At 46.3% G+C, this 17,297-nt stretch overlaps 1 protein-coding gene across 1 annotated transcript in view; it reads left to right on the top strand.

Annotated features, from left to right (window-relative positions):
- The first annotated feature begins 1,249 nt into the window (after positions 1 to 1,249).
- PP2D1 (protein phosphatase 2C like domain containing 1) overlaps positions 1,250 to 17,297 on the top strand; it is a 106,651-nt gene continuing 90,603 nt past the window's right edge. Inside the window, exons 1-3 of the mRNA XM_085630981.1 lie at positions 1,250 to 1,372; positions 4,577 to 4,641; positions 13,184 to 14,223. Of these exons, the coding sequence (XP_085487107.1) occupies positions 1,250 to 1,372; positions 4,577 to 4,641; positions 13,184 to 14,223 (1,228 nt within the window). The remainder of the gene's footprint in view (positions 1,373 to 4,576; positions 4,642 to 13,183; positions 14,224 to 17,297) is intronic.

Here is a 17,297-nt window from a genome sequence, read left to right as displayed (position 1 = left end):
AACATATGTTGACCCCTGCAGGAGACAACTGGCCACCGAGTAAGGCGAGCTTGTCTGCCTTGAGTAATAACTCCATGGTCTGGCTGAAGCGCCTAAAAGCGGCTACCAGTGGGTTTGTTCAATTAATAGACACCTTAAGTAAAATGAGTGGGCCAGGTGGAACTGGGCCATCACTAGTGACCATTACCAGTTCCGACATTGCAGTGCTTTAAATGGAAAAAGAAGTGCAGGTACTCATCAAATTGAGTTAGAGGTGGGGCTAGTGGGCGGGGCTATGGGTGGGGCTATGGGTGGGGCTAGGGGTGAGACATGATACAATGACACTACTTCCATCGGTTGTGTTATCGCTATGTTTGGGTGTTAAACTGAAATGCAACCTATGCCCTAATTAACTAGTATAAAATGACAAAATAATTAATACAATCAGCAAATGTTCTGCATTACACTGCATACTTTGCCTTTTGTTGCTGCATAATTTTACCAAACCTGCCGCATAATTACAGTGGCCCTGATTATTATCATTTATTTGCATTGGGCTCAGGTCCATACTCGTATTCTCCTGTGCGCACACACTCACACAGGCCCGAGCACACATGCACATACAAAGCAGTCCGCACACTTTCTTTAAAAAAACTTTGTAGAGTATCCACATTCTCTCTCTTTCTCTTTCCTTTACACGTAAACACGCACACAAGTTGTTAAACACTCACAATCAAATACTCACACAAAAGGCTCAGTGGGTCGTCTGGATTCCAGGGTAAATGTGATCGACAGAGCAGTGTCTGAATGGTATGGACACTGCTCTGTCAAGCTCAGCGTGAAGGTGACATTTTCAACACCCACACGTCCAAGAAGACACAATGCAACTGAGCTGCTGTTAAACGGTTCAGCAGGGGCTCTGCACAGGGCTCCAGGGGTACTTTACCTGTCAGAGTATCCGGGAGGCAGGCTCCACCCTGCCTCCGCAGAATTAGCAATAAACAGTACATCAGACATGAGTACCGGTACTCTCCTTGGCGGGGGTTGAAGTGCCGGTACTTGAGGGGATAGAAATAAGAAGTGCCGGTACTCAGTATTGGTGAGTACCGGCCCATTTAAAGCACTGAGGAAATTTTCAGTTTCCAATAATCTGACAAAATGAAAACAAACTTTGAAAAAGTTGCCGAAGTAGGATCCAGACGGCCTGGGCACACCTCACTGCTTCACAAATGAATAATGGCTGCTGCCTGTGACTAAGGATACTGTTACCATGACGACTGCTAGCATCCTCAGCACACGGACCACGCAGAGCCAAGAAAGAGGCCCTACTTTAGGAAACACTCATTTTAGTGACCTGAGACGAGACGATGATACGCAGAGCAAGCTGCAGCAGGTACTCTTTACCTTTTGAGAGCTGGCGACGCGCTGCGCTCAGTCAATCTGTTTTAGGCTTCACGTCCTGACACGTGACTGAGTTGTTAAAAGTAAAACGGATAGACGCCGGATGGAGTTCCTGGTAGAGGTGTGTTCGCTAAGCATGAAAATATGACTTTCGCGGCCGGCACTATTTGGACACCGCGGAGGAATTCGCCGAGAGTTCATTCGTTCGATTACAGCGCGCGGTGCACAGGGTCAGTGCCGCGCTGTACAATGGATGTCCAAGGCACAGGTCAATCAGGCAGTGTGAGCCCACCCGCAGGAGCCGTTGTTCTGTATCTCCAGGCAGCATCATGTTCTGAACTATCTTCTGAGGAAAGTGGGTTCCAAAATGTTTAGTTTATTTCCTAGAGAAAAGTACACCAGCCAGAAACGTCGAAAAGAGGGTAATTAGAGCAAGTGCAGAGTTGAAGGAGGCCCTCTTTACCCTGGTTTCTATAGGAAGTGAGGCAGAAAGTGACCCCAGAGATTAAAGTTCACAAGGAATAGGATGTGTCCAATGAGAGGCCACAAGTTTATGGCTTTTCTCAATTTCTAGGCTTGTTATGAATGGTGCATGTATGTATGTACGTGTGTGTATATATATATATATATATATATATATATATATATATATATATATATATTACCTACTGGCGGTCGCCAGTAGGTAGTTATAGTTAGGACCACGTTTCCATAGGAAATCCGCAACATTCTATTTTGAATAACTTTGGCGCCGGTCGACGAATCCTCGCGAATTTTTCAAAATAGGTGGGGCGCTACGCTCCGCTCCTTCCCTGAAAGTCTCGGGGGGATTCGTCAAGCGGGGGCTGAGATAAAGGGGGGGTCCCAAAACGCGTTTTTCCCATGCATTTTTCCATAGGACCTTTAGACAGGGCTACAGCCCGAACGGCTGAACAGAATTACTAGAAATTTGGCAGAGAGGTAGTCCTCAGGTCAAGGAAGTGCCTTTTGTAGGTTTGGTGTAAATCTGTTCAGTAGATTCTGAGAAAATAGCCTTTAAATCAATATATATATCTGAGCCAGCTTACGGTGCGCTTACGGTGCGCTTACCGTACGCGTACGGTGGCGTGCGCGAGCGCGATTCTGATTGGCTCTTAGATCTTAGTAAACATTCGAATCGGCCGAAACCAGGAAGCGGCGGCCGCCATTTTCTCTCTCGCACTCTGAGTGGGGCAGCATAAATGAAGCCCAAAAATGTGTAAAGGGGCAGTATATTGAGATAATAATCACCCAGCAGTGATATACGGGCCCCCAAACAACCCCCAAGGCCAAAAAAATATTTAATTTTTTTTTCGAAAAATTGCCGATTACGCTTACCGTACGCGTACGGTAAAAATTTGGTTAAAAAAAAAAAATTATCCACAGTCTCCCCACCCCATGTGCAAATGATGCCCGAAGCGGACCATTTGTGCATGGCATATCAAACCAATGAAAATAATAAACAAAACATTTCACAATGATGCGAATAATATGTCCCCCATGTGCGCACGGTGCGCGAAGCGCATCGTGCGTACATGGCCCATCCCGCATAATGTGGGCGCGCACCGCGTGACCACCGTGCGTGCATGGCACTAACTGCGTAAAGTGGGTGCGCGGTGCGCGAAGCGCACCGCATGCTCACTGTGCGCGCACGGTGCGCGAAGCGCACCGTGCGTGCACGGAACGAACTGCGTTAACTGGGCGCGCACGCCACGAATGGCGTAAAGTAAGTTAGCATTTAAAAAAACTTACAAATTCACTGAAAAAACCATAGGTTTCACACACGTTATAGTTAGGAATTAGCATTTAAAAAACCTTGCAAATTCACTGAAAAAACCATAGGTTTCACACATGTTATAGTTAGCTGTACATTTTACTGATAAAAAACCAATGAAATTCCCCCGTTATAGTTACTGTAGGCAACTATAACTCACGCGACCGTAATCCTCTGCTGATGACATATGTGTCTTTATGAAAAAAAAATATTTGTAATATATGTATAGCTAAAATTTAATGGAAGAAGACATGGGCAAATAAGTGTCTAAATACAGTATTAGCATCAGCAGAGGATTACGGTCGCGTGAGTTATAGTTGCCTACAGTAACTATAACGGGGGAATTTCATTGGTTTTTTATCAGTAAAATGTACAGCTAACTATAACATGTGTGAAACCTATGGTTTTTTCAGTGAATATATATATAAATAATATTATTATTATTTTTTTTTGTTAGTATGTACGAAGGGTAACCTTTGGATGTTGCTGGGTAAGGGCTTGAGAGGTTTCCTCACTGTTCCAGGTTTAGGTGAGGAAGATGCATTTGAACTTTGGGTTTGTCATAAAAACATGCATCCTGCTTTGATTAGGTGCTGGTTGGTTGTAGTTTAGTTTGCCTGGCTGTTCATATAACGTGGGCTTGATAGGGTGTTTCTGGGGCCAGTGTGGGAAGAATGGAAAATACCCTAAAATATATGGGGCATTGTTTTGAATAATTTTTGTCTGAGCGGAAGTGATGAGTTCGCATTTCAAACACTGGTAGGTGGGTATTTGTGTAGGGGTGGTATGTGTTACTGATGATAATGAGTAAGAGTCTGATGAAGATCATGATAGGTTTAAAGGCGCACACTAAATGTGGGCTGCATCATGTTTGAGGAAGTGTCAGATTGTGTATGTGCTTCCAGGTAACTCTTTGGTGCTTTAAGCCAATTGGTATTCATAATGTAACTGTAAACATTGTTCTAGGTAGAGCTCTCTGGAGGCGTCGTTTTGGATGTAGAATACCGGCGGCACAGTCGGTCATTGGCAGGGAAAGGGGAAATAGAATGACGTTGAAGAATGGGACAATACTAGACAGTACATTACATATACACATGACTTATAGTAAAATACCTGGGAGCCTGCAATCCCTCTATAAAATCTTTTCTCTACTTGTGTTATTCCCATACAGGGGTTCAACAGCATTGTCTTCCTGACATTAACAGCCAATAGCAGAAATAAGGTGCTTATGGCCGCAAGTGTATTCTTTACAAAGCTATAGTTCATTACATGAAATTCTCTGCATATTGCTACACATGATCAACTGTAGCTGTTTTTGAAAGTGACTTACGCTAAAGTCCATATAGTATATGTTTGCAACAAATTACTAGTGACATTTTTGATGTGTTTAATTTTTCACAACAGGTGCTCTACATATTTGCAACTGTGCCCATTCAAGAGTCTGAGGATTTAGGCTTTTTGGGAGAAGGGTATTGGTATGACTATATATCATAAGGAACTAAATATCTTCTAACATAGGTTGAAAGGATATTCACCACAGAATTCCATGCCCTTACAAAGAAACTCCTCTGTCACTTACTACATCCTTAATGGACTGCGGTTTCACACTGCCATGATTATATACAGGTTGGTGAGCCCAGGAGCCAAGAGACAAGGAGGAATGATGGCCTAGAAATTCATGTCCACAGGAATGATGAGGTGGGCAGACTTTAATGCAGGAAAGGAGATTTCAGTCTGAAGTTTGTTGGGGTGGATGGAAGCGGATCAGTGAAGGACTAGTATTTTAATGTTTAAAATACCAGATCTTGGTAGGGTTACAAGGTCGCTGCAGAGAATTAAAAGTTGGTTGAGGTTTGTGAAATAGTAAGAGGCAGTCAGGTGAGGACTTTAAAGCATGATAGCTATCAGACTAGGTGGCAGTACGAAGACATGGGTACCTGGGGTGTATGAAAAAGGAGCGGGTAGCAAAGTTTATCACTTTGTCAGAAGGTAGAAGGACTAATGCAGAAGGTAAGCTAGGAGGTTGTTGCAGCTTGCTCATGACTAGGCTGTTGATCAGAGCTTTGGTGGTGTGGAAGAGAAGATGTGGGTCTTTTTCTAACGCCTCTGCAGTTGGAACCTGGAAGAACTGACATTGGAGTTAATGAAGAATGCCAGCCTCGTTCTGGAGTCCAAGCGCATGATGAGGTTCCTAGCGGAAGGAGAGGGGATGCGTGATTCAAGTGGCTGAAGATTTTGGGTAGTAGATTATTTCAGCTGCGAAATGTTAGCCATGATGACAAGATTTGGCTTCTGCATCTGATAGAAATGAAACAGTCAGAGGTTCTAGGCTGGAGGCGAGGGATGGCGAAGGAGTGTTCTAATCAGAGTGTTGCTAAGAGAAGTTGGAGGAGGAGATCATGGCACCAAGACACTCAGGCCCGTATTCTCAAGGAGCTATCTCCGATTTAACGGCACTTACCTTTACCTCCCCATTTACAAGCCGGTGCAAACAGCCTACAGCACCACTTTTCCGGCATTAGCATCCACAACAAACATAGCCACTGATGACCCCGGCAACTATCGCTAATGAGATGCAGAGTAGGCATTCCCGAGCAAAAAGCAGCGACAACATCACTTGCAACATTCTCAACGACCAGCCAGATCTACGATAAGAACACAAGACAGGCGATAAGGCGTGTTAGCAGCAGGAAATTAAACACCTGCTCAGACCTGGTGCAAAGTCGGGCCACAACCTGCACCAGACAAGGGAGCACAGCCCATAGCCACACATGAAGAACAACAGATGTCCCCGAGCAACTGAACATGCAGCACGGACACCCAAGAGGGCCACAACACCCACCAACACCACACCCAGGCCTGCTACACCCCCCGGGGCCACCCCCAACCTCGGACAAAGAAACTGCACACCAAAACCATGAATCCCAAAACAAATATTTTGCCTGATGTCGCACAAGCAGGAAAATCAACATACAGGCGTGGCCAGAAAATTGAGAATCAGTCGTACAGCAATGCAATCACCAACACAAAACACCATTCAAGCAAAAGCCAAAACAACCATTTGGATGAGTCCTAGCAGTCCTTACTGGACAATCTGTAGGACACAACCTGGAAGACAAAATCCAAGAGAAGAAGGTGTGCCATGCACCCAACAAAGGAAAGTGAGAGGGAGAGAGGGAGGGAGAGAGCGAGGAAGAGAGACGGAGTGAGATTGCACAAGAGGTGCAAGGCCTCTCGGGCACCTGGCTCCACATGCCTACATGTGTGTGTGTATCGCCATCCATACACCATGAGCCCAAGGCCTTGTCCCAATCTCAGCGCCAAAGCCACGTCACATTCTGAAAACGCAAGTAGTAGTCAGACAAACATCAGGGATGAAAGCTCCATTGTTCCAATGCAGAAGGCGGGAGGACACCTACACACCTGACCTTGGTCCAGAGCGCGGTTGGAACCCCCTGAGAGAGATGCCATGAACTATCCGACTTATCCACACCACACACACAGAAGCCCCTGCCTGAGGTACCCCCGCATGGGATGCCCTTGACACTCACGGAAACAGCAACCCATTATCCCCAACGTTGTGCACACATTCGAATCATTGCTCAGTGCCGTGGCATATCCTCCATACAACTGCCGCAGTTCAGAACAGCGCCGGATCCACGAGACGCAGCAACACAATGGAAGGCCATCCCGGGCACATGTACAATCCCCGTCACGTGGAACAGTATCATGCACGTATGCTGCATTTACTGGGCGCACTGCCACTGGCAGTGCTGCGGATCAGTTACCGGCTGAACTTCCGCCTTGCCTACGTCACTTGCGTCCAGCCCTGGTTCCACTGCCGAACATGCACATTCGAGTGTCCCATGGATGTCTGCCTATCCAACACAACCGTAGATGAATCGGATTATGACTTGTGTCTGCCCCCCCTGTTGGATCATGAACAGGAGTGTAACTGAGACAGCCGTGCATGGGATGCCTTGACATACTGTGTATGTATTGGCAGTTGTGCATGGGAGATTGCACAATTCTTCGTGTGCAGTGACCACATCGAGGTGCTCCACTATTGGGCTGTGTTGTGGATTGGTGAAACGGCGTGGGTCGAGCACACCTGCCCGGACCAGTTAATGGATTGGCTCACCCTGGTGTTCCTTGAACATGACAACGACGTACTATTGGAACACATTGCACATGAGGCTGCACAGGCATTCATGGACGAGTAACTACGTTCCTGCAGCCACATCCGATTGTCACCCACAGCACAGGTCCCAACAACTTGTTGCATCATGGGGAATGCTCACATATCCCACCACAACAGAGGACATGTCTGCCTTCGTCAGGACTCTGGATGCATGTGCGTGGAACTACGCGTGTGTACACACACCTGTGCAAGGTGATGCAGGTCCATGGTCGGAGCAACATAGCATCGTTGCCAATTCGGACACACTGCTGGGGGGAGAATACACACATGGCAATGTAGCACGACATGTGAACCTGTCAGACCCTTTCACCTGATCACTGTCAGCAGAGTAGACAATTGGCACACTCCGGTGGCAGAGCACTATGCAGATCCCATGGGCAGTGAGTCGTGCCCCCTCACACGGGGAAATGGGCAGACGCCAAACAACACTTGACTCATTCAGTAAGGCAAGGTGGGCTGAGACCGTTGCCATCCGTGATGATTGTTGTCCATTTTTGCCTCACCATTTTCTGAACCTCGACATGTACCCATGCTGCGTGTAAGTGTCTTAAGCATGTCCCTGCCTGTTGTGGCTGTTGCCTCGTCCGTACTGGCACGCACATGCCAATAAAGTCTATGCCACTCCACTGGTGTCTAACTGTGATGTGTGTTGATTAGATTGTCCACTCGTGTGCCACAATGAGCATCGTCCCTACACAGGGGGGAACTGACTGACGCATGTGCAATGGGGTTGGCTCCCTTTTGCAAGCTCCACCTCAGTGAGCCAGACATTGTTTTGGGAAAGGTGCTGGCTGACCTGTGCACTTACATGACTTCAGCAATGTGAGTATGGTGTCCAACCTCTGACCATGTGGAGCAATGTCATATATCATAACAGAATGTGTCCACACAGATGTGTGTGAGTAGGTATGCAACGTGAAGTTCTATTGTCACATGTGATGTAGGACACCACTCCTGGCCTGCTACCGATTTGGTCATTCCTACACACAGCCCTGTTTAATACATGGACGTGTGCCTACATTGGGGGGTTGTGAGATTGTTGTTGATATGCAACGGGGACACAGCTAGTACTCACCTTCACAGTCATCCAATTGGCCATGTGTCTCAGGGATACACATGCGCATAGATGTCAGTTACCAGGGTGTACCCTCATGTGCAATCATTGTCCCTACATCCAGCCATACTTCCGTACATAAGTGAACATAGTCATGACAAATCTGTGTGATTTAGAATGTTTTATTTACATTCAGGTGATTGATGGAGCTGGAGCTGTACATGGTCATCAAAGCCTACATACCATGGAAGCCCAGTGGTGGGCCAACCAGAGTCCTTTGGGGATTGAAAAGTGATTAGGAAGAGGGGGAGTGCAGTCCACAGCAGGATTGCTGTGTAATTGTCCAGCAGTGAAGATATGTCAGTCTGTGTCGGGGTCCGGGTGAATGTCGCAGAGTGTTCTGGGGTCAGTGGGAGGTGTTGTCCCAGGGCATGGTGCAGAGGGCAGAATCAGGCAGGGACAGGCCATTTTGCAGTGATGGAAGCTACTGCCTCCTTCCTCACACAGTAATTACCATCCCCATCTTACTCCCCTGATACGGGTTCTGTGTCTGGTGTGTCCGGTGTGTGTGGCGGGATAATGGCAGCATCACTGTGTGCCACTAACACATCAGACTGTGAAAGTGATGGGGCAGCATCATTGTGTGCCACTGACACATCAGGGGTCTGAGCTGTGTGTGTCGATGTTCCCGCTTCAGTCATCTGGGACAGGCTCAGTGGCAGCAATGGCAAGATGATGAACTGCAGGGCATTGAACTTCTCAGCTACTACTCGCTGGTGTCCAGCCGTGGCAGCCATACTTCCAGCCTGCATCTGATCCATGGTCTCCATTGACCTCTGCATCTGTGCAAGCTCTGTGCTGTCATCGCTTGTGCCTGTCTGACCAGACAGTTCTTGTATTCGATTAATGGCCTCAGCGAGGTCAGCCAAGGTCTGTGGTGGAGCATGGTGCGTACAGGGGGTGTCCGATAAGGACTGTACGTGGTCCCTGATGGGACTCAGACACCAACGTATGGCATCGAGTTTGGCTGCCACAAGCTCGAAACCCACCCGCAGCTGTTTAGCCAACTCCACCTGGCAACCCCACACACGTTGTTGGAACTCCATGTATTGGTCGGGGGGGTCCTGGGAGACAGCCGTAGTGGTGTGTGTTTCCTGCTGTGTGGCTGTGCAGGTGGTAGGGTTCCCTCGGGGCAGCTGGCCTGCCCTGCCCATAGGGATGGGGTGCAGAGGCTGTCCATTATTCGTTGGAGGGTGTCTTGACATATGTGCAGGTTGCCCTCTTCATCATCAATGATGGGAAGTGTGGTGTGCTCTGCAGGAGGTGTTATTTGTCCCTCTGCAATGTTAAGGGGAGATGCAGGTTAACAGAGTTACACATGTATGTTGAAGATTTACAGATGTTTACATTCAGACTGCATGCCAATGTACACTGTGACTGTTTTGGTGGAGCTGGCTATTTGATGGCAGTCAGTGTGTTTTTCGACTACATGACGGATGTGTAGTAGTACCCGTACATTATCATCACACAGTGTCAGGCAATGCCAGATGTGAGTGGACAGTTACTACACAAGTGCGGAACCTGTTGTGAGCCCTGTCCTGTGGTGTTGGTGTTGCACTTTGTAGCACATTGCCGTCATTGCTGATGTTCTGTGATTGCTATGTGTGTGTGCTGCATTGTGGGGGAGTTGCCCCTGCAGCTCTGATTTCGTGTAGCCTTCTCCCTTTGAGGCAGGGAGCCTTTGAATTGTGTGCTTTTCGGGGGCTGAATTGTTTTTGACTTGGGTCATATGTGCTCTCGGACAGATGTTGTGGCCTGGTGCATTGTTCGTCTGCTGCGTGTATTGTACGGCATGGGTTGTGGGTGCACGTGGATATGTTAGAGTGTGACCTGCTCCTTTACGGATGAGATCCGCACTGGGCCACCTCCATGTCGATTTGTGGGCCATGTCATGTTTTTTAGGTCCTGCCATGCTATCGGGCATGTAGTGTTACTTGCATAGTCAGTATGGGTCACAGAGCTGCTGCTTTGCTGGATTCAGCACATGTGCATGGGTCGGTTGTGATATTGGTGATAGGGAGGGGGGGGCCCTTTGTGCACATTGTGGACTGGGGCCTACTTGGTGTTTCTATGTGTGCTGCAGTGTGCCAAGGCTATTAGGGACATGTTCCACGATCATTGTGGGTGTTACTCACCCTTTTGCTGTTGGGTTAGGTCGTATCGAGCTGTGTCCAGGCCCACACATTCTGCCACCCTCTCAATACTGCTGATTGTGGCCACCATTTCCTCCAGATCATCCAGCTCCTCCTGTGTCGCTGGCCTCCCACCTCCATTCACCTTTGCTGCCTTCCTGTTGGCGGCGAGTTTCTGTTTGGTTTGGCTGTGCACTTCATGCCAGCACCTCTTGACCTTCTCCAGTGACTTCCTCGACACTCCGACTGCATTGACGTTGGTGACGATGGCCTGCCATATTTCCGTTTGGGTTGCCAGTGCCGCAGTGGAGGTGCCGAACAGTTGTTGATGATGTTCTATCACCTCCGTGACGATGATCCGGTCTTCCTGCGGACTGAACCCAGTCTTCCTCTTCCTCTTCTCCTTGCCCTTCCCGAACACGGGGTTCCTGGCTGGCCCTCCTTGGGGCTTGTGAAGTTCGGCTTGTCCTGTGCACTCGGTCCGGGTGCATCCATGGTGCTACGCAGTTTGAATTGTTTTTTTTTTCTTTCTTTTATAGTGCATTTTCCCACCAGACGCGTGGGATTTGCAGGCCTGTGGCTGGTTTTCACAATTTTTTATACTGCGATTGGACTCATCGCATGATTTTTTGCGTTCGCGTTTCACATTTTTGCGGCATGGCATTGTTTTTCACGCTGACATTTGACACATTATCTGGTGACTATCGCATGCTACCGCCGCATTGTGAATACTTGGCTGGCACGGCATAATTTTCCCGTGATTGGCTGCGATGTTGAGAGTTGCGTTAAGCTACTCTTGCGGTAGTTATCACACGTTCTTGTGAATATACCCCTTAGAGAACTAGTAGGGGCACAGATGGTGAGGGCAAAGAGCACCACGAGAAAGGAAAGGAAAGCAGAGAAAAGAGAAGCCATTGACTGCATGATCATTGATTCATAAAGAGGGAATTCTAGCCTGCCTTGACAGATGGTCCATGGTGGAAAATAAAAGGATGAACAGGACAGAGGATCGGCAGACATGATGGGATGTGGTCGCAAAATTGGATTGTTGTCCAAGAGCAGTCTTGGTGGAGTGGAGTGGACGACGCCAGACTGTATGTGGCTGAATGCATTATGTGAGGTAAGGTGGAAGCTGATGCGATATAACAATAAGCGTCCAAGCTTTCAAGCATTTTGGAAAAGGTACCAAAGATGAAGGGCAAGGAGGAGTCGGCCACCAGTTTCTGGTGCAACCGGATCGCCATAGCAGTTTCGAACTTTTGTGAGCAGGTACTGAAGTGGAGAGAGCGATGGAAGAGGCAGTTAAATTCCATATAAGAGAATGTCATAGGTTTGCTCATTTAGGACCCAATGAGTCAGGGGACAGGGTTTATGTAGGCGGATTACAAAATGGCAATATACTCGAATGGAGAGGATGTTAGTTATAATACAGGCACATTAAGGATGCAATAGTTCTTTGAGGTCACAAAACTACATGAGCTGCAAACACTACTCAGACTCTCTTTCATTTAATGCCATTCACTTTTCACTCCTACTGTCTTAAAATCCTTTACTCCAAACACTACATCTTCTTGCTGGTCCTGCTCTTGCCCCGTAGCTGATCTTAAACATATGTTATTTGAATGCCCTGCTATCCATTATTTCTGGATATTAGTCTGGTCTCAAATTAATAAGATTTTTTATGTCAACATTTCCTTTACCTTCACTAATATTGTTTAGGTAGCCTAACCCTTCAATGGCCTCATTCAAGTCCTGGTTTTCTATTAATAGATTTATTACTGGCTGTCGCATTTCACCTAATTACATCAAATTGGAAACAAGCCCATAATGTCACTTTTAGGTCTTGGTGTAATGCCATTTGTTTTCATCATAAATTAGACACAAATTACATCACTCCTATCTACCTCACAATTAAAAGAAAACTTTTATGGCTTCCATTATCTACATATTTATCTCTCTCTACCTCTTCCAATGGGATTAATATCTCTGTTCGAGATGAAGTACGTAAACTATCTTGAATTCAATTTCCACTCAGCCTGTACACTATTTTGTGATTGTATTTTGTCAAATAACATGATTGATAGGCGTTGCTTTAGACCTTTTTTGCCTTACTTTCTACAGTGTATTAAATTAGGTTTTATTTCCTGTCTTTGATATAGCAAGTTATATATGCTCTCTCCCTTCTTTGCCCTCCCTCCCTATTTTGCTATACAGTTATTATGATATAGAGTTCTGTATCTTATTACTCTGTTTGCTTATCATTTTTCTCTAAGATCGCTTTATACACATAACTTTTACTATGTATTGTTTCTTATGGACTTATGCATTTATTAATTGTATCTCTACTTTTTGTCTAATAAACTAAAACTTTAAAAAAAAGTAGTTTTTGGAGGCTAGTACAGAGTCACTAGTAACCTTCAATAAACATTAAGGATTCAGAAGGCCTCTAGGGATAACTTTGAACTAGCATAGCACATGTATGTGGTGCTACATTAACTATGTAAATCTTTATGCACCGTCAGATGGAGTTGCTTTATCCAACGTATATTAATCCTTCTTTGCAGAACAAAAACAAGATTATCCCGCATATCAGATCCATCTTTGTCTAGCCTACAAAGCCCTGAGAAAACACAAGGGTGGGACCAGGATAGCAAGGAGCTTTCAACAACAGATCTCCGGGACTATACAATCAAATGCTCAATATGCAAAGAAACGTTTCCCTTGTACCTGATCTACTACCACAAACAGCAGCACCGAGCTTTGACCGTTCTTGGCTATGACCAAAAGGAGTATCCAACGGACATGAAATCTCTGGCCTTCCGGAGAATTGAGGTGATAGCAAACCTCATTAAGGCATCCAAGTACAGCGCGAGAGAGAAGGAACAAGTTAACTGCTCCTATGAGCTGCTGAAGGAGATCCTTATGTCTTCTGATCGCTACACTCGAAAAGAAGATGTAGAGAATATTGGGAAGTCTTCTGTGTTTAAGGGAAACGTTACAAATCAGTTCATAAAGGCAATAGCCACATGCCAAGACCAGAATGTTGTCTGGAAAAAGAAGATAGAAGATACATTCACAGTCCTAGACAATTATGGTGGTCGACCGAATACCTGCTTCATCGGCCTTTTTGACGGATTCCATGGGGTCAATGCTGCCAAGAGGGCATCGGAAGAGCTGTCTATGTTCATCCTTGATGAAGTTTCAAAAGTGGACGCCTCCTACAAAATAAACGAAGATGAAAGGCACATTGTCGCATCTTACGAGAAGTTTGCTAAGCAGAACTTGCTGGAGGTAGACCGAGCATTCTCCTCTGCACTGCACGATAAGGAGAAATTCAAGAAAAAAGACTTCCATCGGATTCACGCGTCTTACGCCAAAGCCTTTATGAGATTGGACCGACTTCTCCTGCTGGGGACGAATGAATTCTCAAAGGTGCGATGGAGTGGTTGTACGGCTGTGACCTGCCTTCTTGAAGGCATCTCTAATGCTAATGACCCCCAGGAAAGCAAGAAAGCTGAGGAGGAGTACACGAAATGTAGTACCAGCGAAGCTCTGCCAGCAGACGCCAAGAATAAGCCCTTGGTGTTACATGTTGCAAATCTTGGTATGTAGTGCATTCTTTCTGTTGACTGTATCTTTACCTTTGACCCTGGACAGCACTTTGCTGCTTTCAGCTAGGATCACACTACACTAATACAACATACAGACCTAGATACTTTCCAATTTCCTTTGCTACCCTCATTTTATGTTGATAGACAAACCACAGCTGTCTATGTGTTTAATACAGCCTGTTAGAGATGACTATGCAGCGACGGCTCCTCAGCTAAGGCGGAGGAGCGTCGCCCCACTGCTTTAAAGCAGTGCAAAGGAAAAAATAAAATGATAATAACTGAATGTTATTATCATTTTATTTTTAGTAATGCAGTTGCAGCCAGGTAAGGGCATGACCCCGACGGAGAAGGAGTGGTTCCTGCTGCACCTTAAGTGCGCATTACGGTTTGCATGTTCTCTACCGTCTGTGTTGTACAGCCTGGGTGGAGAACATGCCCAGGCTCCCAGTTCCTCTCTGAGTGCCGAACCACAGTGCTCAGATCAATCACGACGCTATTGTCAGCTGCATCGGGAATGACTATGGGTGTCTGGAAGCCTAGGTGCTTCCTGTTCCTAGTTCCTGTGTTGGAAGAGAGGCGGGGCTGGCAACCAGCAGATAAGTTTTATTTTTTCCCTTTATTTCCTTACCCACTGTAACTATATTTAAACTACATTGTTGACTGCGCATTAGACCAAGTTATGGACATGGCTCTTCATCAAGGGTGTAATAAATGTATTTTCTGATGAATAGTTGGATACATTCAGTCTGGTATGGTGAAGTGTCTGTCGGATTTCACCTGGGATTTTTGAATGCAAACACTGACAAAAACACACATACACTCTCTCTCATCTCTGTTTTCAAAGGCCTAAAAATGTTGATTATTTTGCAAAATATTGTGATTTTTTCACTTAGTACCCCTACCAATCCACATTCCTCTCCCTTTCCACTGCCTCTTTAGCCCCTCTCATGCATCCTTCTTGTCATATGACCTGTGTGACTGTCAGGAAATTTGAAGCTCACCCCGCCAATCTGACTGACCAAGCTACGTCCCTTCTCTTCTTGCGTACTTCCTGGTGATAAGCAATTAACTCCCTGATTCTTTGAAATTGAGAAAATAATAAGAAAGATATACAACAAAGCTTCACAATCAGACAAAGCCAGCAAAGCAAAATTTGTCTGGCTTGACTAGAAAGCAAAAAGTTCATTTACCATTGCCCCTATGTCACTGCAGGGCCACTAAGAACTGTTATCATCTGAAACTGATAACCCATCGTAGGTATTGTGAGCCCATAACATCCCCCAAACATTGAATCTGTGGGGGAGGGAGCTATGCCCCCTGTTCAGTACTCCTTTGCCTTCCAGCTAGGTCCGTGCTCTACAAATACCAGCTCAAACATACATACACTCATGGTGACCCTGCACGTGGTGGGTAAGAGAAAGTCAACCATTGCCACTTTCCTCCATTACCACATTCTTAAGTCAGAGTGGCTGTTGTGCTATGGGGGCTAGACATTTGCACCAGAGTGCACTTCATGAAGACATTTCAGCGGTCCTCCTCTGATGGTGACTGGAGGTTCAACGGCTGCTGATAAGTGCACCTCTAAAGGAGATCTTCTGCTCCCAAACTGCAGCAGTATTCATGTTGCTACCTGCTCAGGCTTGTTCAAGTACATTACCAACAATGAGATTCAGGATTAGCCTTGAAAAGTTTACTCACTTAAAAAAGTCACCACTGAATAAAGCGAGCTAACTGAATGCTTGATTCCTTGCAGATTACAGAAATATATTGCACTGACTCAACTGAATTATTATATTATACTTATATAAACTACAGTTGATAATACATTTTTATTGTTTTATTTGCAAAACAACAAGTCACATTCATGGTCCTCAAAAAGCCCCAAACCACAACACGTACAATCATGAACAGAGCCAATTTGACATCTAGAACATCACATAATGGAGTTACAATCGTTATACGTACAGTATATTTACAGCTACCCAGTGCCCTCTTCCACAACCCAAATCATTTACTCCAAACCATGGCATATTTGGCGGGGCAACCCCGTGACTCATATACTGGCTTCTTCTGTTGAGCACACCAATTTACTCCTTGTCTCCACGTCAACAAGTTTGTTGCCTTGGTGGCCTTCCAGTGAGCTTCAATGTCTCTCTCAGCCACCACCATGGTGCTACCCAACAGCACCCTGTTGGACCGGGAGCCCCCCACACCCTCGTCCACTCCCAACAGGATCAAGAGGGTTGAGAGTTCCAATGTTAAATATAAACACTTGATAGCTCAGCTAACACTGCCTCCCAGTAGCATGCTATTATGAGGCAAGACCATAACATGTGAAAGAAATCTGCTGGAGTGTGGGAGCAGCCCCACATGTGCGGTTGGCTCTGAGGACTGCTCGAAACAACCTGGTGGGGGTGAGGTGAGCACAATGTGGATAGTATGTCTGTACCAAGCGGAGCCTGGAAGAGATTGTAAGGACTTTGGGGGCAATTAGAGTGTCTTGCCAATCCTTGTCCCCTAAGGGTCCAAGCCACATCTCCCAACGAGTTCTGAAGGTGTAAATTGTCTCAGGGGCAATCATGATCAAGGTACAATAAATCTGGGAAACACCTCCCTTACCCTGAGCTCCCATCATTAGGGGATGATGGGACTGAATTCTGGGATACATGTATCTGGTAGGATATGGACTCATAGGGCATGGCGTAGCTGCAGAAATGTATGAAATTGCATTTTGGATAAAGTGTACATTTACTGAAGCTCCTGAAGCCGCCTGTGAGCCAGCCCAGACATCGTCCAAGAGAGTGAGTCCAATTGCGTCTCAACGAGCAAATCCCTCCAATGTCTCCATCTCCCCCAACCATGTGCTGTGCCACGGGGGGGAGGGGCGTTGAGTTATTTCTTTCAATGTCCTGTGTGTCGCAACCCAGCCCTCCACACAGTGACCACAAGCCGAGTCACCTCAGGAAGCATCCTGGGTATGGTGCAGATACTGAGCAGCTCCAGAATTCGGGGGAATCCCAGTGTGGCAAGCTCCAGGTTATAGGCCGTGTCCGACCACCCTCCACTG

This window comes from Triturus cristatus, chromosome 10 (genome assembly GCF_964204655.1).
Source record: "Triturus cristatus chromosome 10, aTriCri1.1, whole genome shotgun sequence".
NCBI classification, from domain to species: Eukaryota; Metazoa; Chordata; class Amphibia; order Caudata; family Salamandridae; genus Triturus; species Triturus cristatus.
Note: the sequence above shows the minus strand (reverse complement) of the source record. Positions and strands in the feature narration are given on the sequence as shown.